General features: G+C 38.7%; 1 protein-coding gene across 3 annotated transcripts in view; it reads left to right on the forward strand.

Annotated features, from left to right (window-relative positions):
• Positions 1-27,462, forward strand: part of scube3 (signal peptide, CUB domain, EGF-like 3) — a 105,265-nt gene that overhangs the window by 2,567 nt on the left and 75,236 nt on the right. For all 3 annotated transcript variants that reach the window (XM_088007211.1, XM_014981703.2, XM_014981705.2), the window contains exon 2: positions 24,058-24,180. In XM_088007211.1, coding sequence (XP_087863337.1) covers positions 24,058-24,180 — 123 coding nt within the window. The remainder of the gene's footprint in view (positions 1-24,057; positions 24,181-27,462) is intronic.

The following is a 27,462-nucleotide window of genomic DNA, read 5'->3' on the forward strand; positions in this document are numbered from 1 at the left end:
CAGCTACAGTGCTGTCCTCCTCTCTCATCTTGTGAGAATTCATTCAGACCAGACTGACCCGACCACCTTACAGGAGCAAGAAAAGACACGGTGCAAAACCTTCGGCTCTCTGATCCTCTCTTCTTTCTCATTCCACCCCCTCTCACAGGTTTTCATCACTTAATTTTCCCACAATACAAACGCCAAGCAAAGCTAGCCGAGTATTTGCATGCAAAGACACATCATGGTTTGTGTGTGAGTGGCTGATTGTGGTCAGTGATGTTTTGCACTCACAAAAAGACATCTCTCGGGCGGTCGACAAGGCAAAGAGAGAGAGAGAGAGAGACAGAGAGAGAGACAGAGAGAGAAAGGGGGTGGGTGACTATTTTGCATCCTGGGTGGTCTGCCCCCACTTGTGGGAAAACTCAATATTTACATTTTGCAATTAGAACTACTTTTTTCTCACTTTATTCTCCACAACATCGATTACACACTTCCTTGTAGTGTGGAATGCTCCTTGGGAGCAAGCAGGGCTGTAATGGCATGCACCTGTTTGTTGGTCACCGAGTGAAACGCTCCGGACGACCCACTTGATCGACTTCTCCTCCGGTTCCTGTTTATCGGTGCAAAGCATGCTCCTTTGCTGCGGCTCTGAAGCTATTTGTGAGCATGTTGTGGGCCTAACTGCAAATAAATAATGTGATTTAATGTTGAGGACAACTCCGAGATGCACAAAAGTCTTCAAAAATGGAAGTGGTTTAAAGAAGGAAACCAGAAAGAGAGATGAATAATAGCTGGATTAAAAAAACACACACACACACACAAAAAAAAAACGCAATTTGTTGGTTGAGTATTTATTCAGCGCAGATGTTGTCTTTCATCAAAGTCATTCTAATCGTGGCACTGTTTCTGGCATCAGCCATTACTCAAAGAAGAAAAAAAGGGAGTGGGAGTGCAGAGAGAGAGAAAGAGACAGGGAAGATTTGAGGATGTGGTGGAGAGAATGACAAAGAAGGGGAAAAATGAGAGCAGGAGAGATTAAATGCACGGAGAGAGGAGCTACAAGTGAGCAAAGAAAAAAAAAGGGAGCTGTACACGTCATGGCAAATCACTTTCCCCTCGAAAGGAGTCAGGATCTCTTGCGGTGGCACCAAGGCAACGGTTGGTGTGGGGCTGACATGCTGCTGTGGCTGGCTGTGTTGGTGTAACCTCTGCTCCGGGGCCCTGAGGGTCTAAAGACGCAGAGCTGCCGGAGTGGGGTGGAAGGCCACATGCAGGCCCTGACACACTGTGGGAACCGAGCGGCCTTAGAGATATGAGGCCCAAGTGACGGGGAGGCTTACCTTGAGATGCTAACTGAGTCTGCTCTGGCTGGGTGCGATGGAAGGGAAGAAGAAATCCCCCAACGCTCACTCACCCCTCTCCTCTTGCTTTGTTTGCTTTGTCCCCGCTTCCTCTCCTTTGCACTTAATGAAGGAGCCATGCTTTTTCTTAGTCAAATGCATCCAGTGACTGCATTACACCCACTGAGTCAGGGAGCTCCCTGTCAGCCATCGTCATCATTTCAGATAATGATTACCAGAGCTCCATTTCATTGACTTTTATCCGTTCTTCTTTATCTTCTGACATGACCAGATGTTCAGCAGGTCTGTGTAAAACCGCGGCGTCTTTGCACAGTGACTCTTCCGACATTTGGGCAAAGTCACGAATCAGTTTCTGGAACTGCTGTGAACCAGAAATGCCTGTTGCTAACACTGTTATCTTGCTGAAAGAAGGCAACTGTACTTTTCACTCTTATACAACAAAAACAAATACAATGATTTGGAAATACATTATAGAGTTTTTCCCCGGAAAACATGCTAAGCCCAGCGGTTGGGGCACTCTGCAGTCGTTCATCCAGTCGTGTTTTTGAGTTTAAAAAATGTTTAAAGTTGACAGGAAATTTGAAAATATTGCTTGATAATTATGTGTTATTGGAAGATGCATATCTGAACACAAACTATAAAGTCTTAAAAAATTCAAACATTAAAAAAACAACAACTTAATGCTAAGCCTGGTGGGGGCACATTAAAGCCTGGTGGCCCGCCAGGCTTATAGCACAGTATGCATTATATTTAAATACACTGCATAGAAAGACGTACAATTTTGGAGGCAGATTTGTTTTTTTACATTAAATCAGACAAAAGGTTTTCTGTCTAATTCAGATTACCAAAGCATTTATATTTGCTAGATGCTAGGTTAATAAGATAAATAACTTCTAGGGATTTTGTTTTATTGCTTTCAAGCAGTTTGCAGTATTACTATTCCTTTCAAACAACACTTGAAGCACACACACACATGGCCACACAGCCAACCTGGTCTAAGAGAAAAATATGGGAGTGCTGTTTCAGCCAACTCATCGACAGTGTGCAGCATCAAGCTATTCTAATAAAAAGAGATTTTTACAACCTTTGAAGGTCAATAATTATTAACGGCAATGAGACTTTAAAAAACAAAACAAAGAAACACTTTTTACCTGTTGGCCAGATTTTATCTCAGAAAAATGCAAGGATTAATGTTTTTTTGCTTCTCAGATATTTTCAACAGATTGAGATGTAACCATTAGTAATAGCTTTTATGAATTTTAACATTTTAAATTCTCACGCATTTTGCACGTAAAGAGAATAAGACCTCCATTGAAACAGCTTGTTATGAAGCTCTCTCTTTTTATCATCTCATCATCATTAAGGACTGACTCACAGGAACAGTATGATCAAACTTTTGAAACCCCAACTGTGGCAAACCTTGAGATCTTCAACTGGCCTATGCGCGTATATTGGAAAGTTTTCTCATAATCTTCTTCTAATTTGGCTGCTGAGTGTCAGAATAAAGATGGGAGACTCCTTCCAGTCATAAAGCTTTTGACATTTTTATGGCTTGTAATGTTGAAGGGATTATAAGAACCTTCCGTTCTTGAGCATAAACTTTGTTGCGATCTCCTTGTGTGGGTTTTCAGTAGGCTTTTCACTTTCCATCTAGGGTTAGTTAACCTGCTTTAGCTTAATTGGTAACTCTACGCAAGTCTGAATAGACTTTATTTTTATGAGTACAAAGCGTCTCGCTGTATGACAGTGGGGACGAGCATCTTCTCCCTGTGACGCCATCCTTGTGTCACTTTGTTTAATTTTTAAATCAGTTTTTCTAGAAAGCAATATATTTTTTTTTAGAAAAATGCATACTTTTACAAAAAATATTAAAATCTCGACTTTTTCACATTTTGTCGTACTGAAACACTAGACGTCAAGAGAGTAAAACAACAACAACAAAAGAATGGCATACATACATAAGAATACATACAGTCAGCACTACAATGGTGTCATTTTATAGAAAGTAATGTTCATGTGTTAAGATGGCCTAGTCAAAACCAAGACCTTAATCCAATTAAGAATGGCTAAAATTAATGTTAACAGGTGGTCATGCATACTACACTTTTGAAATGAAAACCATGCATGGGTTACCTTCCTTTTCACAGTTATGCGCTACTTTGGGTTGGTCTGTTACTCCATACAAGATATATTTAGGTTTGTGCTTGTCACGTGAAAAAGTTCAGAGTACCAATACTTTTTCAAGGCATTTTAAAATAATAAAAGTTTTTGACTTCATTTTTATGCTCTTTCGTTGAAAGAGTTGGAGGTTGAAAGGATCACTCAGACAGAGCTTCACTCCTGCCGATCGCTGTGGCCTTGAACTCGGTAGATTGTGCTGTTTATCAGAAAGGGAGGAAAAAAAAGACCAGAGACCGCCTTCTGTCATGCCGAGTCATAATGCCTCGACATTTGGACACCATTTTAACATCTCTCATTGTATTCACTTTTCATTTCGCTGACTGCACGGCTGCTGCTCTGTCCCCTCACTGCACAGGTGGGATATGCAACGGTCAAACCTTCCTCTGAGAATGAACTTTGCCTTTAAAACATGCAGACTTAAAAGTGCCGACTTGTCTGCTAAGGTGTCATGCACAAATGAGAAACAAAAGATGTTCTTCTTTCAGGCTTTCTTCGAAGGAAATGCTTCTTTTAACTGTGGTAACGTGTGACTTGGAGAGACTATGGATATTATGTCTGGACTGTTTTATCAAACCTGCGTTTTCTCACTGGGATAATTACATTCATGCACAGAGTGCATATATTTTTGCAATCAGCATACTCTAGGAGCTTTTCACGTTCTCATTACGATCAGAGCGCTTGAGGTGAGTTCAGCCTGGACGTGACCTGCGGTCACTCTGATGAGTGGGTGGATGTTACCAGTCCAGTTTCTCTTTAAGCAGAAATTAAATGTTAGCGTCTCATCTGTTCCTTTAAATCACCCCTCTGGGACAAATAGAGTTTTATTGAATTGTTTGAAACTGGTGCTTCGTGGAAGCTGTGGATGTTGTTCATGAGAAGAGAGACTTTATCAGTATTATCCTGGCATTGTAGAGTGGTGAAGAAAAATTCAAATCCTGTCTAAAACATAGTGTGTTACTGATTCCTTTCTGTAAAATGTCAAAAACTCGGGCTTCAGGAAACTATATTTTTCCACTTAATGTTAACAATTGCATGAAGTCACCATGCAGTGCCTAATGCATCTTTGAGTTTTCTCCATATTGCTATGCTACAATGTCACGTTTCGAGGAATCTCCTCAAAGCTTGTTTATCGTTTGTGATAATTCTACAGTGAAAGGGACATTATTTATGTTCTTTAAGTGAATGTGTACATACACACACACACACACACACACACACACACACACACGCACACACACACATCTAAAATGTGCGTTGTGCATTTGTATTCATCCCCAGTGAGGGAAGTGTCTACACTAAATTTGCACATCTACAGATTAAAACTTTTGCCCACTGTTCTTTTGTAAAATAGCCGAAGCTCAGATTGCATGCAGATCATCTGCAAACAGGAATTGTCATCTCTTGCCAATTCTCAATTAGCTTTAGACACTTGAAGCTTTTCTTGGAACTGTGCCATTGCAGTTCTGACTTGTTCAAGATTGTTGTCCTGCTTGGAAGTGAAGATATGTCCCAGATTTTCTTCCAAGATTGGCCTGTGCAACTTCATCCATCTTTCCATTAACTCAAGCCAGCTCCTCTTCCTCCTCCCCACAGCATAATACTTCCACCAACATGTTTTACTGTAGGGCTTGGTTGTTCAGTGTTAGTTTTGCACGAAGGTCAAGAGCTTAACATTTCAATCTCATTTGGCTTGAACGTTTTTCCACAGAGAACACTTTTGTTGTTTTCCTACACGGCTTGTAGCAACCTGCAAAGTCGATTTCTTGTTGGCTTCATTTAACAGTGGTTTTCTTCTTTTCACTCATTTCTAATAGTAGTTTAAGCCATAAGCTTTGTTCTGTCTAAAGATTTTTCCACCTGAGTTATTGATCACTTCAGCTTCTCCAGAGCTCCTTTTTAGGTTTTAATGTCTCTTTTAATGTATTTGTAGTTCCTTTCTCTTTATTTGGTCTGTGAGCTGTTCATAGATTGATATGTGGTTTTTTTTAACCTGACCCTGCTTTAAACTCTCCTCAACTTCACTTTGCCTACCTGAGCTGTCTGTTCCTTGGCCTTCCTGATGTTTGATCACTGATATTTTCTGAGGGCTTCACAGAGCAGCTGGATTGAATACTTTTGTATTTGACTTGTTATTTTCTACAGTAACTGTACTTATGGTTGTTTTAACCCAGTAGGAAAGTGATTTCTTTTCTTTTTGTATTAAAGCCATGAGCTTAAATCTCCACAATGCTTGTTTAAAGGTTGCTTGGGTTAATGAAAGATTAATTACACATAATGTCATGTATTAGTTTTCTCACACATTTACATCTGATAAGACACGAGCTTTATTAAAAAAAAGGATTGAACAATCAAAAAGCAATTAGCACTCCTGTGTCTTCATTGTCATACTTAGCTTAAGTAGATTTCTTTTCAGTACGTTTTTCAGACCTTTAGAAATGCGAAAAAGCTGAAAAGCAATCAAAATGCTTTTATGCTTGTTTTTAAATTTGTCTTAATTCGATCATATAGTTTGCCTGGCACGTTTTTTTCTTTTGTTTTTTCATCCTGCTGCAAATCAAAATAATCAGAAGATTGCAAAGATATGTTGAACTTATTTTTTTTTTTTAGATGCACTCCTTTGCTTTTCTTTGATAATTAGAACTGGTGTCATCCCTAATACCTTGTGCAACTACCTGAAACCAGGCAGAACAAAGACCTTGTTTATTCTATACACAATCCAAGGTTTCCCTCTTGTTTGCTCAGCCTTGCTATGTGAATAAAATGTAGGGGCCAATGTCAGCATGCAGTTTAGCAAAGCTTTGCAGAGACAGTCTGAACACAGAGAGGAAATCACATCTCAACCTTCCTGATATATAATTTAACAATGGAGAAGCAAATAAAGTTGAAACTTGCAGACTTTTATTTGTTTGTATTTCTGTTGGTTAGGCAAGCAAGTTCATCAACTAAGAGATGGTTTATATGTTCAGAGAAGAGGCAACGCCACAGAGTTTGTGGGAGAAAGAATTCACTGTAAAACATAATTTTACAGTATCACTTCCCAACCTCATGACCTTTGCCGCATGTCTTCCCCCTCTCTCATTACCCACTTTCCTGTCTGAACACTAGACAATAGAGTCAATAAAATCTAAAAAAAAACAACAACAACAAAACAAAACACAAAACTTTGGTATCTTAATTGTGTGCCTGATGTTATAAAATCAAACTACGTCTGGCATAATGGAAGCAATAAAATGGGAACCAGTGTGTACCGAAAGGCCGTACTGCTGTGTTGTGCTGCATCTCTTACGGATGCAGAGATGGTCACCAAGGCGCTGGCGCAAATCCTCCAGCTCCCTAATGGCCTGTTTTCTCTGAGCAGTATGGCGCGGACCGGTGTTGTTTGGTGTGCTGTGTTCCGGTCCGACGTTTTCAGGAGATTGCTAGACTCTCCCTGGACAAGCAGAGTTAAACCGAGACGTATAGCTCATTAGTAAATCCTGTTCTTGCTTGCAACAAGAACGGGACGACCGTCAGCCATCAGGACCCCAGAAAGCAGCAAATCATGGTGGGTGCACCCAGTCTCCTGACCCCACCAGGGTCACTCACCCCAAGCTCTCCAACCCGATTTCACCCCATTCATGCTCCCACACCCTGAGTGACCTAAGCTTGGAGAAGCATTTTCTTTCGCTGTTGCTGGTCTACGTCTCACAACAGCATGAGATTTTTCCAAAAGTACCAACATACTTTGCTTATCAAATCAGTAATGAGAAAAAAAAATGGCTGTAAACAAGATGCATAGCAAGGTTTAATAATTTTATCAAACAACTTGCAGTAGAAAATCTTGGGGCAGAAGAGAGAGAGGGAGCTGGAATAAAGGTGGGAATGACCTCTGCTGAAGAAGATTTTTATCCTCTTCTACTTACAACTTTTTACTTAAAATATCAGAATGTTGGAATATCAATAATATAGTATGAAACAGTACCTACATAAAATCCAGTGTTAACGTAAACCTTCAAAACCAGAAAGCTAAATGGATTTGTTGTGCATATTTTTTAGTAGAGTTGGAGAAAACAGATAAAAATACAAGATTGATCAAACTTTTGTATACCAAAAACAGTTTGCTATATAATTTAACATCCTCGATTCCTCAAACCCCAGAGTAAGAATCTGAAAATATTCATGCCTGCACACAACCCTTTGCTTAAATGTTTAAAACTTGTCTCTTGTTCTGTTATGATGTACATTGTTATAATCCACCTATTTCAATTTCTAATAGTTCCCAATTCAGTTGATTTGAGCAATTATTCCTGGATCCGAGTCTCAACCTTACTGCCAAATGTAATGCAGTGATCCCCAATAATCAATTTAACATCTCTTTGGTAGACTAGAACAACTACTTCCTTCTATCTGCACACATTGAGCCATTGCTAAACAAAACCATAATGTGTGGACACAGCAGATACCCTGTGTAAGGAACCTGTCAGCTGTGGAAAGCTTCGTTCAAGGTACCTTTACCCCCTTTCCTTTTACAGAAAATCCCTTTAACAGCAGCTGGTGAGACCTTGGCAACCGCGATTTGTTACTTCGGTACGTCCACAACAACTTTGAACCCAGAGGTTTGGAAAATCATCAAGTCTTTACAGTACAGAAAAGTACAGAATGCACTTTAATCTAAACAATGTGGTCCAAACGATGGTTCTCTTAATGTGGCATTGTGGTTAAATGTAGTCCTCTGTCCTCTGTCACGCTGTCCATGGCCTTCCTGTACAGATGTGGTGGTTTATTGATGACATCCTTGTTGAGGAGTCTGTGCAATGTTACACAGACTAGAACATTCCAGGTGAAATTGTATAAAAATTCTGCTTTCAAAGAACCATTCAGTCTTAAACTCATATTTTGATACTCCTGCATGTCAGCTGAAGACTCGGTGAGACCTCAAAGCCCTCCAGCCAAACTCACCAGGTCTTAGATTATTAACCCTTTCAGCGGTCGCATCACAGACTTTGCATTTGTTTTCATGTTTTATGACTTGCTGATTGGGGAACTGTGGAGAAGATCTCAGATGCTTCTCCGTCCTCCCTTCCTTCTTTTGCCCTCCCTCTTATTCCTCTCTGTGACCTCGGGGCTGAGTAATGGGGCTGCGTCTGTCTTTAAGAGCTCTGTGGGGTCAGGGAGGGGCGTCATTATTAGGCCAGTCTATGTTGGTCAGCCTCGTTGGATGGGGGGTTGGGGGCTGGAGAAAGAGCCTTGTTTACAGACTGTGCATGTTTACATTCCTAATGGTAAGCGCCGGTTTTAGAGACTGCTGGAAGTGAAAGGAAATGCTCTTATTCTGCTTAGTAATGGAAAAATCCAGCCCCAATACATCCAGGAATCCAGATGAAAAAAGCCAAGTTATTTATTTGGTGGGCTCTGGCCTGTGCATTGTGGGCAGAAAGAGGAATGACTTCATTGATGAATCTGACACTTCCAAAACGGACAAGGGCATGGGAAAAACTACACAATCCCCTGCTGTATTTAGTGAACTGAGCTCCACATTCAGATTGTTTTTGTAATAATAGAAAGGTGAATCCCTGTTTTCATATTTGTCATCCATCATGCAGGCATTTAGGGTTACATATTATTCTCAATCTGTAAATCACCTCTTTGGTTTTACGAGTCTAATAAATTATTCATAACTGTAGAAATGGTCTTACTAAGCAGTCTGTATCTCTCAAAGGCTATATGTAGTTTTTGAAGATAAACTAATTTACAAATTCAGAAAGGGAGATCATTCACACTCACTCAGGAAAAACACTCTAGCTTGCAATACCTGTGGAGGAGCTGCAGGGACCCACGGCTCCAGTGGATCCACAGAAAGACCTGCACTATATATTGAGTTGCTTCTCCCATTACATTATCAATATATGCAACGTTCCAATACCAAACCACAGCTTGGATGCAATATTACATGGACTAGAACATTTCAGGTGAAATTGCATAAAAAAAATTATGCTTTCATATAACCTTCATTCCCAATCTTGGTGACAATGATCATCACAATTTGTCACTGAGATGATGTCATCACGATGATGACAACATTGTCATAATTGTTGACATAGCCGTTATGATTTGTTGTAGGTTTTCCTACAGCCTTAGCTTTTAATTACAAGTTCTGTTAACATATTGACTGTTTAATCTGGATTATTTTCCATCTTTCTGCATCCACCTGCCTTCAGCCTGACTTGTGGTGGTCGTTCTGAGTGGTTCCTTTTTAAAGAACCTTGTTTTCATAACGAGCTCTTTGAGTTCCTGGGTTCTGTCTGAAATTTTTTGAAGGATCTTTTTGAGGATTATGTGCCTTTGAAGCACCCTTGGCTTGTTTGGTTATTCATTAAAACTTAGTTTGTCATCTGTGGGCTCTGCCTGTTTGAGTCCCAATTTAAGTCCTCCAATTATACATCTCCTGTACCTCTGCCAGGAAAATCTGAGGCAGGAATTAGTAAACAAAGCCAACAGACAGTCTATGCAAAAAGGTTTCACTTTATTTATGTTTTAACACATTGCTTTGTGTCAAATGTGGGATGAATGCGCATTGAAACCATTGGCAAGCATAGGAAATGTGAAGAAAAATAGATGTTATTCTGTGATTGATCGTATGAATTGAAATTCAATTTCTATTTTATTTTAAATGATAATGATCATAGGCAGGTCTTTGCTAACTTTGAGAAGCTTTTAATATCATTTATCCAGGTTCTGACTTACACACATAAGAAATAATCATTTTATTTAGTTCTTGTCTATCGTATTTATATTCTATGTTTTCAGGGTCTTTACTAATAAAGTTTTTTGAGTTTTCTGGTGTTTTTATGTGATGTACTTATTTATGTATGGATTACTTTATGTCAGAAACAGTAATCAAGCTCATTTAGATAAGTTTGCTTTTTATATGGACTGGTGCAATACAAATAGTTTTACTTACTTACAAAACTCAAATGAGGTAAAAAGAAAAAAGGTTAAAAAAAAGGATTTCCGCTGGGTTTTGTTACAGAGTAGCTTCTTTTAAAGGAAAAAAAGTGAAAATGTATCATACCTTGTTACATTTGAGCTTCTCAGATACGTTGCTTAGTAAAGGACACGCTTTTCTTTATGCAAAAAGTTAGCATTTCTAACTTTTGCTCCTATGACCAATAATCCTTTCTCCCATCAGCCTTATGTGAGCAAAAAACTTGTATCTGATTTCAAATCTGTGAGTAAAGAGAACCCAAAGGAAATGAAGCGTTTTATAAGCGAGAGGTTAGTGAGCTGGCTTGGTAATGAACTGCACATCCAGGTCACTGAGCTCCACCTTTTGCAAGTAGCAGTAGTTAATAGCTGCTTTACAGCTTAGACAGACAAGCATTCACTTTATACGTCCGTTTGACAGGAAACAACTAAAAATATCACACCCGTGCTGTAATTGCTACTTTGCTGTCTTTATAGTTGGTACTGTATCTGGCCAAAGCAGCCGCCAATGAATGTAATTGCTGTGTGCAAAGTGGAAAGTGTCATGTCAGTTAGCTCTGCTTGGATTTATATGTGTTACACAGCTGGACTAAGTGCCACCCTTCCTGCGCATAAAATATGCTTCATGAGGCTGCAAGAAATCACTAACAGTTGAGGAGAAATGCTAAGAGGAAAGAAAACTCTCTTGCAAGTAACAGATTATTTTTCGTCACTGCGGCTCCTCGTAAAAGATATTTGGTAGTAATGTTCATCTGCAAGACACGACTTCTGACAACGACACCATCACGTTAGCTTCTGTGTATTGACTCTTATTATTACTCTACGAGTCACTTAATTACTGTAATAAGTGTTTTCCTTCAGGAGGTGGTCTGGAGGTTTGTGAGTCATAGTCTATTAAAGCCACACATGGTAAAGGAAAGGAACCAGATGCCTGGACCATCAAAATCACAGAATGGCCACTGTTCAGTCAGAGCTTGAGGTGCCCAGAGAAACCCTCAGTAAATGACGTGCTTTTTATTCTGATGTTTCCAGGCTTTGGTTCTTTCTGTTTCACTGAGAGGACTATGAAATGTTTATGGAAGTGCTGACAGATTGAAGAAGCTGGCACAAAGATTCAGTGTATGCTGGTGTGAACTGCCTCCCATAATTGACACAGTAATATGGCTCTAGTATATACAGCGCCCTCTACAGGAGTACGAAGGCCTATTTTTAGTTTGCCGGCTTATTCAGAGTTCAAGTTATCCTGAACTTTATCAAGGTTTCCTGGCCTTCGGAAAAGAAGCGGACCTAGACTAAAAGCTGAATAATAGTCTCATCTGACCAGATCAAATGGTTCCAGTTAGTTTTAGTGGTGTTTAGTAAACTCTTCACACTTAAACATTTTACACAGACACCTGGTTCACATGTGGATCATTTTAGCCATTTCCTGACTTCTAATGAATACCACACACTTTCTCTTGTCTTTTCCATTTTCAACAGTGGCTTGTTAGACTGGCTTCTTTATCATTTCTTATGCATATCTCATGGGGGGAAAAGAAATCCGAGTCAGTGGAATCAATGGAGGATATCTTTTGACTAACTTTTGACTTTATATTTTACAATAAAATACTTTTCGCATATAAGCAAACTATGGACGCTCACTCCCCACATGTCAAACCTGCTGCTAACAGTGTGACATTGCATTTAAAAATGTTCCCAACATTTGATCTTTTTATCAACTTTTTGATTTTATTCTTCAAATCTAATATCAGATTGATAGAAGATAAAACTAAATCAGAAAAAAAAACATCACTTTTCTTTCTCCTTGTCACTCTTCTCTTTTGGAGAAATAAAGACTTTATTTTTCCCATATATTACATTATTGAAATGAACAAATAGAACAATAATTTGCGTAAGTTGGAATTTGACACAATTTTCCTCAAATTACTAGATATTTATTTTTTTTGCATGGAACAAAAGTTCCTATAGTACGCCTCTCTGTTTTTTGTGCAACCTTAGTTGGCACTATTCAGGTCTTTGCTTGACTGTAATGCATGGTCTGCATGCAAAATGTGTTGTAGTGCACCTTAACAAAACACTTATTTTGTTGCAGACATTAGCACTAATGAGTGGACCCAAGCAAGAAATAAGCCTGCTTACTTCTTATACTTAAATGCCTTGCATATAATGGCAGAAATTAATGCATTCATAATGTGTTTTACCTCGCTAACTTGTCCTGAATCTCATCTTGCATGTTCCTGTCTATGCCTCTGTTTTCATTGGATTATTCTGAGGCTCAGCGGTCCAAGCAGGGAAGGGACATGGGCCTCTGAAGTTGTGATCACAGTATTTGAAAGCCTAGGATCAGTCAGTGGTTATGACTCCTAAACGTTTTAGAGTGTGTGAAGGATGAGTGTAAATATCCCAAATGGAAGCGGTGGATATTTTTACTCAAAACCTTTTAGAGGCTTGCTGGACAGCCAACAGTGTGTCCCTTCATTAGCTCAGAGGGAAAAATGGGCAGTAGCTCTGGTGAGATGCTAAATCTTGTCTCATGTTGACGTATGCATTTCATCTAAATCTTTTTTTTTTTCTCCTTCTTCTTTGTGGTTTGGAGGCTGGCCAGTGTGCTGCCCTGATTGACCTAAAAATGCCCCGGCTTGCTTTAAAGAGTGAAAGCTCCATTGGAAGCACTCTTGAAAATTCTTGTCAATAAACAAAAGGAGCTGTTTTTATTGTCATTCACACTATTAGAAACAACAGGCATCGCATAGAATATCTATTATTATGATTTTAAAACATATTTAGTTGAGATCTTGAATCTGATTTGTTTGTTTTTCATCTTTAGGTTCACATATAAGCCTGCAGTAACCAGATTTCAGCCAAAGCTTTAAACGTGTTCAATTCATTTGCCTTCTGGACTTGAAGAGGTAAACATTTCTTGTAGTTGGGAGGGACTGCTAGATGAGGACCGAACCACCTGTGAATGCTTTGTGACAGACGAAGGACCCACAAAAGCAACTATTGTTCATTGAAAAGAGTTAATAGCAAAATAGAAATCGAAAAAGGATGCTAGATAGCTCTGAGTGCTTGGTAAATACAGCAGCTGAGTTAGCAGCGCTGGTTGTTAGCATCACCTGCTAACATTTAAATATGGTGCACTCACTGACAGGAAAAAATGTGAATCTCTTAGTTTCCAACCAACTAGTTATTGGTTATGACTGGTGGAGGAGAAAACCAACTAATTTCTCGGAGTATTTCTCCTTCTATCTATGATCTTAAAGCTTTTTGTCTGAGCTTAGTTTTTAAATAAATTATTTGTTTGCGGAAGATTTTAAGATTCACTGGGTGATATTTTTACATGCACAGATTTTTCTGATGTCCTGATACCATTTTAGAAAATGATTATTTCCAGATATGATGTCTGGATTTAACACAAACAGAGTTGAATGTTGGAGTATTACATTGAAATCCGATTGTTGTTGAAGACCCTCACTCTTTGTTTCCATACAGTGTTTCTGCTCAGATCCTAAAGTATTATTTAGACCTTAACTCTGTCTTGCTCAACCGCAATCTAAACTGTAGTGTAAGTGTGGTTTAAAGATAGATAATTACAATACTTTTCTCTGTAATTATACTCAGTTTGACAAACACTGTGATCACAGGAGCACTCTTTTAAGGTATTGAACTCAGTAGCCTTCCTCTTCTACCACAAAGAGCTGATGAAAAGGAATCTGAAATGGACCCTGTGGGGGAAAAAAAGGGAGTTTTATTTTGCTTTTCCTCCACATATATCTGTTATTCTAACAATTTTTATTGCTCCCGTAAAGAGCATCAGTCATTTTGGTGCTATAGACTAATATTTAGAAACTGCTTGCAGGCAGCGTACGCTCAGCTACGATATTCGGGTCTCCAATCAGTCTATTTCTGTCTCCGCAGCACGGTTGATGGGTCGAAAGGGGAGCAGGTTTGGGGCAAAGCAAACAGTGAGGGTCTCAAAACTCCAAGTAAACATTACCCTGCATATGAACTGCACACCTTTGGGCCTGCAATTCTCCCACACACTCACACTTGTGCTCCAGCTTCTCCAGTCTCGTTCCTGGTCACACACTCTTCAGCCGGCCCAGTTAAATGCGCTGCTTATCCTGGGGCCTTCCCATAAATCAGGGAGGAAACACACCTCTGACAAGGTCTCACCTCCACAGCCAGCAGCCCTCTTAGGCACCTCTGACTCTAATGTGAGGCCTGGTTTTGAAAGAAAAAGAATAGGTTTACACTGAAATGCTCTTAACAGCTTTTGTTAAATGTAATTTGTTTGATTCAGCCACAGTTGGGAGCAAAATAATGACGCCCTACTGAGTATTTACTTCGTTCAAAAGAAACATTCACATCGTTGTCTTCCTTGTTTATTTGTCTCTGGAAAAGAAAGTAACGTGACTATAGAAAAACAAATTAACCTCACATGAAAGATATGTTGTACTTGGTTTATGCGAAACATACATCACATCTTAGACTCCTCTGTCCAAAACTCTAGACGTTCTGGTCTTTGTCTTCATTCTTTCTGGCAAACTTGTTGTTTGAGAGCAAAGATTTCCTTCTTACTCGCCTCTGAGGAATATTAAACGTTCTCCATCGATTTATGATTGCACAGGAGTTCACTTTCACATCAACAGTTTTGTGTGAACTTGCTTGGGCGATCAGAGCTGGGCATGTTGGTGGTTGTTTGTAACGTCCTCACTTGTGTATTGCTTTCTACTCTGTGGAACGGCTGCATAAAAGGATTTTAAATTGCTTATCTAGCTAAAGCTGCTAAAGTTTTCTTTCAAACAACTCTTGGGATGTCACCATGCTTCTCACTCTGACGTAAAATGTTAAGAGCAGACAAACTAAAGTCTTGGGTTGCGTTGACACCAAAAGAGTTATGCACGTCAAAAACGCAGCTGATGCTTCGAGTTCGATGCGTCAGAATGCAGACGCTTGGCATTTTGTTCTACACCTAGCATTTTGTGCTTCAGGCATGTCTGCTTTACATTCAAAGTCTACGTGGAGGTGCGTTGAGGGCGTGCCAGACGCGTGTACATTGCTCTAGCCATTGTTTTTCCGATGCCGGCCGATTTGTCGGACGCGTCAAACGCTCAAATCGTTCCCAGCGCTTAAAATCGCGCCGCATTGGACGCACAAAACGCACCACGATGAACCCCAAATGGACTTTGAATGTTAACCAGACGCGCCTTGGTGTGAACGCACCACTGAATGTGAAACAAACTTCTCATCCTACGCACCTGATGTCATCCATCGAAAGCAGGAACAGATGTAGAGGTGACCTGAATTACTTTTCCTTTAGATTTTATTATTTAATATTACTTGAATGAATGTTATTAATCAGCATTGTTAAAAAGCACATTAAATATCCATATCCAAATATATATATATATATATATATATATATATATATATATATATATATATATATATATATATATATATATAAAACCCAACCAAATGTCCTAATTTGTCATGACTGTGTAAAAACGCCCTGCCCTACTGTCATCAGTCTGCTTTGCTGAGGAAAAAGATGTACGTCCAGGGATTTAGTGCAAGTCTAACAGCAAATTTTAAAGTTTTATTGAGCAAGAAGTACATCATGTGTGAATCACTTCCAGGCAAAATGTTTTTCATTATTCTACGACTTCCTCTCATCCAACAAAATCATTAAATTCAATATTCCAAGGATGTCAGTGGGTTTAAACAAAGACTCGCACCATTTGTGGCTTTAATATGCTTAAGTGCCTGAACCAGAGGAGCACTTCAAGAGCAGCAATATTCAAAATGACACTATCCCTGGAGGAAACTGTTTAAACATCTGAGCCGTTGCCCAACATGTCTTTCTACTTTAGTTGTTTTGACGTTGTTTATCCATCCTTGTCTCAAAGCGCCGACTTCATTCTCAGCCGCTTCAGCTTGTTTCCAACAACTGTGATTCCTCAACACAAAAGAATTAAACTCTCAATGAAAAACACAATCTTTTCATCTCGGCGCATGAGTCAATTACCAAACAGCATTACTGAACACATTGTACTCAGAGGATCGTCTCCTGGACTGGAGCAAAAGCTGTATTGGTTCTGACATGTTTATTTCCATGGCAAAGCCTCTTTGGCTTTCCAGCAATACCAACACATGTAGCTTTTGTTGTCCATGTGTCTGCTGGAAGGCTCCCAGTCGCCTTCATGGCTTGATTTTTAAACAGTGCTCTGACAGACGTGGATTATTCAAGTTTATGGGGCCAGCATTTCTTCAGTTGTATTTATTTGATTTTCCTTGGCTGAAATCAAAGACAGCGGGAGAGTGTGAGAGGAGTTTTAACATTTAACAAAGGTGTTTTATCACTAATCTGGGAACTTTGAACAATTTCAATTGCCTTGACCCAGCCAGTTCTTTATTCTTACGTCTAATTAAGGTGCAACAAAATAGCCCCATAGTTGAAAAATCAATTGTTAAAGTCGGTCCTTCTCCTTATAGAGTGTCAAATAACTTAGTAAAATGTTCAGCTCTGGTAGTTGCTAAACGACTGGTGAAGAAAAGCAAATGAGTAAACCTAGGAAAACAGCCTTATTGCTCCATGTGGATGCTGCAGATGTTGATGCAAAAGCCTAGCAAACCACCCAACGTGTGTACTTCATTTAAAGATAAACACGAGGCAGAAGACGTAACATTACGTTTGGCATCAGTGGCACTAAAGAGATAGATGGAGTACTTCAGATGTGGAGCTTCAAGTTGAAGATTTATCAAAAATCTTAGTTGCTGAAGGTATTAGAAGTCCTCTGTCCATCTATGTTGTTTTTACAAATCTTGAAAAGATCTCAAAATTTCTATTTGTCCTTGTTAGTTTCCAGCGTTTCTAGTCTATTTACAGTGATAGACTGGAAATTCAACTGGATTTCAGTTTATAAATCACATCTTTCTAAGGAAATATATTTAGTTGTTAACTTTGCAGCCAACTTTCTATGTTAAGAGAAACACAGATGAAGAGAGAATATCTCTTTAGTTGTGCTAATCTAAGAGATGTGAAATAAGACACATTCGCTATAGTGGATCCTTTTGTCTAGCAAAAATGAGACAGAGTTAAATAAAATGACTCAGTTGATGGCTCGCCTCATATATAGGAGACAGATAACCTCAGAAACCCTGGACAAGGTGTAGCTTATGTTGAGAGAAACATAGTCACTTGCAGCAATAACTGCAGTTAATGCATAAATTCTATGTTGGACAAGATAGCCAAGTGAGAAAAATGGTAGTATGCCCTCCAGCCCATAGCTCGAGATAACCTAAGTCACTCCAACTATAAGTTTTGTCAAAAAAAAAAAAAGAAAAGAAAAGAAAGTTTTAGGTGCAGTCTTAAAGGTAGATAGGGATTCTGCCTCACAGGCTGAACCTGGGACCTGGTTCTCCAAAGGAGACTAAACAAACTTTCTTCTACTTTTAGAAAATCTGATTATTATGAGACTTTTACACAATAAGTAGATTTTTAAATGGCATGCTGCATTTAACAGAGGGCAAATGAAATTGAGCTAGAAGAGGAAACATGATATCTTCGTTCAATTCTCGTCAGACCTCTTGCTGGAGGAATTTGAATTGGATGAAGGCTTTCAGCTGAATTTTTGGGGCCTCTTGATAGTAAAAATTGCAATAGTACAGCCTGAAGTAATGCATTGACTAGTTTGTCTGTGTTAATCTCTGACATGTTTGTAATGTTGGCACTCTTGAAAAAGTGAAAGGAGAATCTTTTTTCATTTCCAGTACCATTTTCTTCATATGAGGATGATTCATGGATTTTTCATTAGCTATTGGTTTCTGGTTCTTACTGTTTTACTAGACTTGTGTTGAACAGAATGGCAATTTATTGGAAATTATGTGTAAATTGTAACTTTTCTTAAATACCAAACAATGTATAGTAGATATTATACAATTAAAAATATTACTATATCCCATACATTTCCAGAATAAAAATCAGGAAAGACAGAAAGAGGACTCGGGTATGACATGTTCTTACATTAAATCTTTATAAAAGATGTTTTTTTTTTTTTTACATATTTGTTAAAACTGTTAATGTGTCATGTCAGGATGGTATGAGACAGATAATCAGTGAAAAAACAAATCAAGCTTCTCTGCCTTGTCCCAGTGCTAACTAGAAACGACCAATCAGAACTAGGAGGAGAGTTTTAGCGCTGTCAATCATGCTTGTGTACTTTGTTGTGGCCCAACCACTTTAGGTCTAGGGGAAAAAAAATATTTTTTGCATTGGACCAGGTTGTTTTGAATAAATATTTTCTTATCAGTTGAAACCTGCATTGTTTATATTCTCTGGTTATTTGATCTGATATTCAGAGAAAAAATGAACTTTCTTCTTACTTAAATGTTTTAATGATTTTGTCCTGCTGCACCTCTGAGCTTCTTCTCTACCCCTCAGGTCAGCCAACCAGCAGCTTCTGCAGGTATTGAAGTCCAGGTGAAAATTTCAGAGGGGTCTGCGCCTGCTCTGTTGTTGCCCCTCGAATGTGTAGTAACTTGTCTCTGCATGTTGGAGAGGTTCCTTCTGAGCCTGCTTTTAAAACTTGTCTAAAGATCTATTTTTATTGTTCAGTTTCCAACATCAGTAACAGTTTGGCCTTATTTGTTCTTTCATATTTTGTTTTGTTTTATTGCACTTCATTTTTGTCAGTCATACTATATTTGTCATATATGTTTTTCTTTTTAATGTATGCAATTATGTGCAGCATTTACTTTGCGAAGTGCTTCATGAACAAAGTTGATGTAATATGATATTAAAAGTAATTTGATGATCTAAAACATGCAAGTGTAAGGAAAAAAAAGGCAAAAGCAGAAAAAAAACCTGCGAGCTGGCAAATATCTTTTTACAGCACCGTATATTTAGTTTTAAGCTCCTGCAGTTTTAGAAACAGGGATTTACAGCATGGTTGCACTGTGAAATAGTGGTTAGCAATGTAACCGCGTAACTAAACTGTCTAAAGTTCATTTCTCTATGCTGAGTTTTCCTTCCTTCTCAGTGGAAGTGTGTTTTCAGTTCTGTTTTCTTCCACACTCTGAAACAAAAATGCGTGTTTGGGTAATTTGAACTATCTTCCTAGTTAGTGTGCCTGTCTTCCATCCACCTGCGTTGTTTGTGTTATGAACGAATAAGTTTTAGTGTTGACTCCATGTTTTATTTCTTGAGTCCTGGAAATAGACACTTCAACTCTAAGGAACTGAGGAATCATAAATTAAAGGTTAGCTGCGTGATTTTACTAGCTCAGGTGGTGTTGGCAAACACAGAAGCTGTATTATTTAATGCCCTACATGGGCTACAGACTGCTGTCTGCTATCTCCAATTTCTGTGATGCCAAGCATCAACACAGAAGTTATATAACATCCCAAACTCTTATGAGCTAAAGCGCAGAGCTGTTATTTTGCAGCCAACAGGCAATAAAAGCATCAAACACGATTAGAATTTTAAACAGAGAAGGAGAGGGATGTTCTGAATACACAACAGTCCGTGTTTGTCAGTTTGTGATATTCATGCGATCATTGCAGTATTCATTCTGAAAAATGAGACTGCTCTCCAGGTGAGTCCTTCATCCATCTTCTGCAAAATTTTTATGCCAAATTCAGATTTTGAATGCATTTGAACATGTGAGTGGTCCTTGCAGACCAGAAAGATAAAGTGAACAAGTTCTCCAGAGGGGAACATTAATAACACGATGAAAAGACAAATTCTTTCAGTTTCCGCAACAATGAATCTCACCACAGAGATTTGGCACCAAGAACCCTGACAGTAAGACAGATATGTTGCTGTGATTAATACCTCTTCTATTAAAAAAAGAAAAATACTTCCTCACCCCGTGTGCCCCTGCTCATAGCCTAGAAGACATGAGACGGGACAGAAGAGCCAAGCTAAAGGGCTAATATCCCTCTTCCATAATAATCAATGTGAGGTTGACAAAGGTCCTGGAACAAGCTGTGGAAAATTGCAAAATATGTGCCACCTACTCAGAAACGGTGCTACATACTAAAATACACCATAAACTCACAAATCATTATTGGAAAACACTTTAGATCCACCGCTGTACGGTGTCAGGTTGGATTTCATTGTAGAGACAAAAGAAAACAAATGGTTAACTTCTGTATGCACCCTTTTCCAAGGTTAGAATGATAAAAGAGATAATACCATAGAGATATGGCATTAACCATGCAGACACCATGTGTTCTGAGAAATGGTGAAAGATGTACTCTACATAACTGAACCAAATTTGTTTGGGGGGGAAAAAAGCTTTTAGATATGGTAATACTCTATTTATTTATAAAATATTAGATTTATTTCTGTACCTGTTGTAGTTTAGTTTAATTTAGGGTTATTGAGTAACACCAACTGCTGCATCTCGGTTCAGTCTAAGATCTTATTAGGAAACTGCACATGGTTTTCTCCCTAATTCCTCCCTGTGGCTCCCTCACTGTATTGCAATGAAAACTTTTAACATGGCCATAAAACAAAACTTTCCCTAGATTAATGCTGTAAAAGGCAGATCTATAAAGCTTCTGATGGAACTAGAGAAAGGCCCATTTATGCTAAAGCCATGAAGTCTCTTAATTTGCACATGGAGCTGAAAAGTATTTTTTTATTTTTTTGTACCTGGCTTTATTTTTATTTTATTTTTTTTTATAAAATGTGATTTCCACAGTTCGAAAAACAGGGATTTTTCTCTTGTGATTGTTACATGAAATGTTCTAAGGTTAACAAGTGAAAAACAAGACGAAAAAGAAGTTGATACCTCTCTCCGGATTACTTTGGAAAATGAAGCCAAAGCCTCTAGCAGAGCATATCGGGCCCCGGAGATCCAGGTTTAGGGACCACTGCTTTATACCACGTTGCTGTTGCCATTTAATATAGAACAAATCATTTATACCAAATATTTAAGCAAAGCCACCGCTAGTTCAAGAAACGAAAGGCTTTCGAAAGGCCTAGTAAAGACTTGAACCCAATTGAGGAGTTGTGGCACGACCCTAAAGAGGATGTTCATCCTCGAGATCCCTCCACTGTGGCTGAATGAAAACAATCATTCAAACTAGAGTTGTTCAAAATTTGTCCACATCAATGTAAAAGACTTGTTACTAACTGCAAACGCTCGATTGGATGAGATCACAATTTTGTGGGCTCCTCAGACTCTGGACTGTCTGTGATTTTTTTTTTTTTTTTTTTTGCTCCTATGTGGTGGCGCCTCTTCCCTTTGCAGTTGTGAGACTGAACACAGAGCTTACAAATTTGAAGCGTGTGTAGGTTTAAAAAAAGCCCAGCATCATTTTGGTGCACATTCATGCCGAACCGAAAGGTCCATAGTGAAAACCTTGGCTATGAATACATGTACAGTTACACCCTTTAGCAGGAACATCCTGTACTCATAAAAACGCCGTGTTTAGTCACCTCTGGTAGCTCTCCAAAGCAGTCTTGTTTGGTGCGCTGTCGTTTAAACGAATGTGGTCAAAAAGTCATGGTAAAGAATTTAAAATACATTTGATAAACCATATTGCATTTACTGGCTGATGCGTACAACATTTTCTTGGAGTTAGATGTGCTGTTGGTCAGAGTTGAATATTAAATTGAATATATAAATCTGTGACATTGGCGGTCAGTGATGATATATCAACACACTGACATGAGCTCCAAAAAGTCTTGACATTCTGCTGCGTTTTTGTCATTTCCCCTCGCCGCCTGCAGACTTTATGTGCAGAAATAGGCCCATGTAGCTGATACGCTAAGCCCACAGGTTTAGGCTGTAGGTCATTTCCCATTGGGCTCAGGAAACTCCTGCAAAGGGTTTGTGATAAGAGCGAATTTTGAGAGCTATGTAAACCTTATTAGGCCATTCTTCCCCTGTGTGCAGGGGGGGTAATCCCAAACACCTGGGCTAGTTAACTGGGATTCTGGGGGATTAGGAGCTCTGTGGAGGCAAACCTGATCTTGCTTCTGGTTAAACCTATTTCCATTCTTGTCTGTTTATATTCACTTTTTTTGTCATTTCAAATTAGTCCAGGGTTTTGATAACATTTTCTTTTTCTCCAGAGCAACTTTGGGATTTTGGCTAAAATAATCTACTCATGCTTTCTTCCCTGGTAGTTGTGGACTGAACATTCATCTTTGATGAAAGATTGTAGTGAAGGAAATGTATCTCAGACTGCTGGCCAATTATAGTTTTAAAAAAAGATTTTTAATTTCTATCCATTAGTCAACAGGAATGCATGAGCTGATAAGTAGGTTAGTGTTGGCTCCATGAAATTCCTGAAAAAAATTAAGTGAGTAGAAACAATTGATTTACTTTCAGAGATGCTACATAAATCTTTTCAGATGCATAAACACTTCATGCATCTGAAAATGCATAAAATATGCAGTTTTCCATTAAACTTTGATTACAATTGGTCCTAGATGTTTTAGTTATAGAGTTGTCGGAGTTGGAGTGTCCAAATCTTTTTGTGTTATAAGAGTGTTTTCAAACTGACATGAAACATTGTTGACTCTGACTGAGAAATAAAGAGCGAGCTTCAGTTTTAATGCTGCAGCTGAAAAGGTGATATTTGTGAGGCAGATGAATTCAAGCTCACTGCCAGAACAGACTAACCAGCTAATATCAGTTTGTTATATTTGTCTTACTCTATAAATATCAGTCCAACTTCAGTCTTTTTAATGAAAACAAAAAAAGTTGCAATAATTTCTGAGTTTCTTTACCATAAAAGCAATTCGATATAAATTTGTTTTAATATTTTGAGTAAACAATGATGCTGTAGTTTTTTTTATTTTTTATTCAAGGTTACAAAACCATGGGAATCTGTAACAGCCCATAGCTATAATATGAGGATGTAAAGAGTTGGCTTTTTTCTCAGTTTTCATTTGTACATAAGTATTCAGCTTCCATTATATCCTCACTGAGGAGGTTTTCAGTTCTGCATATGGTGGCTTTTACTCCGGAGCCAAAAGTCATCGAATTGATCAAGAAGTTTCAATTTGAGACAAGAAATTACATTACTGTGCAAAATCGTCCCCCTCTGCTTATTTGAGCTGCCGTCACACTGATTAGACAGGGTTAATCTAGCTTATGACACCATGATGACATGCTGGAAACATTCACTGACATGGTGCCTCTTGAGAGAGGTAGATCGTTTTTGGACAGGAGCCTAATCTTCACTCCAATTCCAATTAATACTGTTTCAGCTTCAGAACTAAGTAGCTGGCGGGTTTATACATTCATTTTTACTTTTTTTTTTTTTTTAGACGGTCCAAGACAACAGCAAAGCGGCAAGAACCTGAAGAAGATCTAAATTTCAGAAGTAGGATTTTGTTTGACTAAAAATTGGGGAAATCAATTCAGAGATAAAGCGCACGCAGCAGATTTATGTCTATTGAATGTTGTTTTTGTTGATTCTCCATCTTCCAGGATGTGCTTTATCTTCAAGCGCTTAAGAAAAAAAAAAGTCTACTGGACCCAGCACGCATCGGTGGTTATCTGTAGCAGCTTCCTTACTGCCCTTTCTCCCTGCTCTTTCCTAGATGTGGACGAATGTGCAGAGGCTCTAGACAACTGCAGCATCGATGCCATCTGTCAGAACACCCCAAAGTCTTACAAATGCATTTGCAAGTCTGGCTACAAAGGTGATGGCAAACACTGTGAAGGTAAGTCCCACGGTGCCTGATGTGTGAGATTTAAACCACTGCAACCCTCTGTGCAAGCCTGCGAGGCGTGTTGAGAGCACTGCGATGCATTGCCCTGCACAGCTTTATATACGCTTTTAAGGTCCAGTGACAGGCTTGATAAGAGGTTCTGTCTCAGCTGAAATAACTCATTAGCTTCGCAATTTCCCCAACGAGGGAGGAGGACCAACCGAGAAAGCTACAACCGGAGGAAAGTGGAAGCCAGGTGCAGAGTGCTCCTTTGTGACAAGATGAAATGAAGCAGTAAATTTCCTACACATGTTTGAGGAGAAAATTAAGATAGCGGCTGAAAACGGCAGTCGGAGGCCCTGCCAAGCTGCCGGGGATATTTGCGCTGCCAGCGGCAGGACTTTCAGCCTAAAACAAGTTTGTTTTTGTAGCCTCTTTTAATGTGCTCAAAGCCCTCAGATCATTATATCCAACCATTTTTATTACTGCCTTTATAAAAACCATATTTCACAATACTGTTTGTTTTAAACCAGCATTATTCTTTCATGTATTCGACTGGGTACGTTTCATGGCCTTGCGCCTTGGGTTGTAAAAGTTTGTTTTATTGAGTCTGTTGTAAAATATTTCAGTTTCCATTGAAGTGTAGGCTAGTTGAGCTTCTTAAGGACGCGAGAAACAACATTTAAAAGCAACATTCATCAAATCAGAACATATCAAAGTGTTGCATCAAATCTTGGTACAACTTATAAAAGAACCCTTTTTGGCTGACAGCAGAATCACCTTTCACAACAAGTTTTGACTGTTCTGCCGAGGTGAGCCATGCAACAATATAAAGAAGATGCACACAGTTTTTTTTGTTTTGTTTTGTTTTTTGATGTGGAAGGAAAATAATAGCTTTTAAGTCCTTGTCATACATGGAAATCTCAAACATACGGCATGTGTTTGTACTTTGTACTTAGCCAATACCTTTGGTTTCCAAAGTATTTTGGGACATGTATTTTTAGGATTTAGAGACAACTTTTTGCTTATTCTTCTTTGCAAAATAGCTCAAGATCAGTAAGACTGTACAAAGAGTGACTATGTACATCATTTCTGAAGTCTTGTCAGAGATTCATGGTTGACTTTTAACACAAGAAGATGTTTCGATCTAACCCATTCGACTGTAGCTCTGGCTCTCTGTTGTCTCTGTATATATATATATATATATGTATATATATATATATATATATATAAATATTTTGCTACTGCCTTAAATCACATTTCCCCCCTGAGTAACATTAAAGGTTTGAACTTGACAGCATGGCTAGGTTTCCATAACTTTTCCACATAATAATTCCTGACTTGTCTGGTGTGTTCTTTGGTCATCATAATGCTGTTCTTCCCTTAATGCTCTCTAACAAATCTCCCAGGCAAAGTTATGGGCTATGGAGCCTTAATCTCACCATAAATACAGAACAGATGTATTTATACTGATATTAAATAACACTCAGCTGGACTCTACTTTCTAACTTGGTGACTTCTGAAGGTTTTTATTTGTGAAAAAGCATTAATAGCGTGTATCATGTTTCTTCCATTAACAGTTATACACTGCTCCGTGTTAGTCTAGCACATAAAGTCCTAATGATATACTCTGTGGTTTATGGCAAAGTTCAAGGCGGATGAACACAACACTGTATGTTGGTAGCACATGTGCAGAAACCTGGGGCGCTGCACAACCCGTCACTCGTCGGCTGCGTAAAGAAATTCCACATATGAGAGCACGGCGATGACAGAATCATAATGTTTGTAAGTTTTCTTTCTCCGATGGCAACAGAAAGATGGACCAGGGTTTGGGAATGCTCAGCAAAGTACAGATTATTTATTAAAGGATTTTCTGTGTGGTCAGGACCCCAAAAATGTGCTACTTTGCTTTCCAGCAGGACAACATAAACTAAACCAAGCTTGAAATGTTAGAAAATAACTCTTCCAATAAAATCTGGAAATCTTGTTTGGTGGAGCAGAAAGGGCTGAATGCTGCCTTTGTACGCCACCTATTTATAACATTTGAATTTTACTCATTTTAAGCAGGCAAAATTGACAATGGTGATTGAAAAAGAAAAGTGAAGTAACCTCAACATGATGCTGTAAAATGGGAACACTTGCAATGACTTAACCAACAAATTAATTTAAACCCTCAGAGAAATATCCTCTAAGAGGGGATTAACAGCAGGAATGACCTGTTTTCTGTGGACTACCTTGTGTTAAATGGAGTTATTTTATGTTCTCAGTCCACCTTGTTTGGGCTCCCATACAGGCCTCTCAACACCAATCATAACTCCACTTATGTTGTCATAACAGTCTCCTATCTTCCCATCTCTCCGTCTCATTTTTTTCTTTAATGTGCCATTTCTTCCCGTTTCAACCACTCAATCTCATCCAACTGCCTATATTTCCATTTTATCGGTGATTTATAGTTCGTCCGTAATGTCATCATTAAAAACAAAGCAAAGACTAATTTCATTCCAGATTCCTTTCTGACTGCATACATGCTTGTGAAATCATTTTGTTTACTTTAATAGCTCCGTCTCTTTAGTGTCCTAGCCAGAAATATGTTTTGTATGACTAGCTGCATATTTTGCCACTGACTTTGTTCTCTGCTTAATGGTAGCGGTTTTTAATGTCCCGTGTTTAGAAAAACGCTGTTGATACTTGTAGAATGCTGCCTGTAATAAAATTCCAAGGGGAGGTGAAAAGGGGATGTCTTGGCATGAATTTGGTCAAAACTTTAGGGGATTAAATATAAAATAAAACCTTGGCTGTCAGAGTTAGGCTTTAAAAGCTGAACAATAAAAGTCAGAAAAATGGTGGCGGGTGTCCAGGTTACATCAGTAGCAGGTGAATCAGCTTTTCGCCTCAGCTTGTTGCTCCTCTGAAGTTCTCGTTAGGGAGGTTGGGAGCAAAACGGGGAAATTTATACTTTTTTAGAATTGTAAGGAATGCATTTTAATGTAATCATTCAACATTTAAAAATAGAAATCGTTTAATAGTATAAAACTTAAAATAGCATTTTGGAGCAACATAATGTATTTTTTTTGTTCTCACCAAAATCAGTCATCTTGTGTTGGGGGTTCATAGTTTAGACATTTCCCAGCTGAGTGATGATTTGTATGGACTCCTGGAGTTTTACATCTGGAATAATACTGTCTCAATGCAAAATGAATGGCTCTGAATAAAACGGTGTAGCAAATCAGCAAAGTCCTGACAACTTGTTGTCTGCTCAGTACTTTAGTTTAACTAAGATGATTAGTTAACATT

This window comes from Poecilia mexicana, unplaced genomic scaffold, assembly GCF_051168715.1.
Source record: "Poecilia mexicana isolate PSO_F unplaced genomic scaffold, ASM5116871v1 scaffold_7, whole genome shotgun sequence".
Lineage (NCBI taxonomy): Eukaryota > Metazoa > Chordata > Actinopteri > Cyprinodontiformes > Poeciliidae > Poecilia > Poecilia mexicana.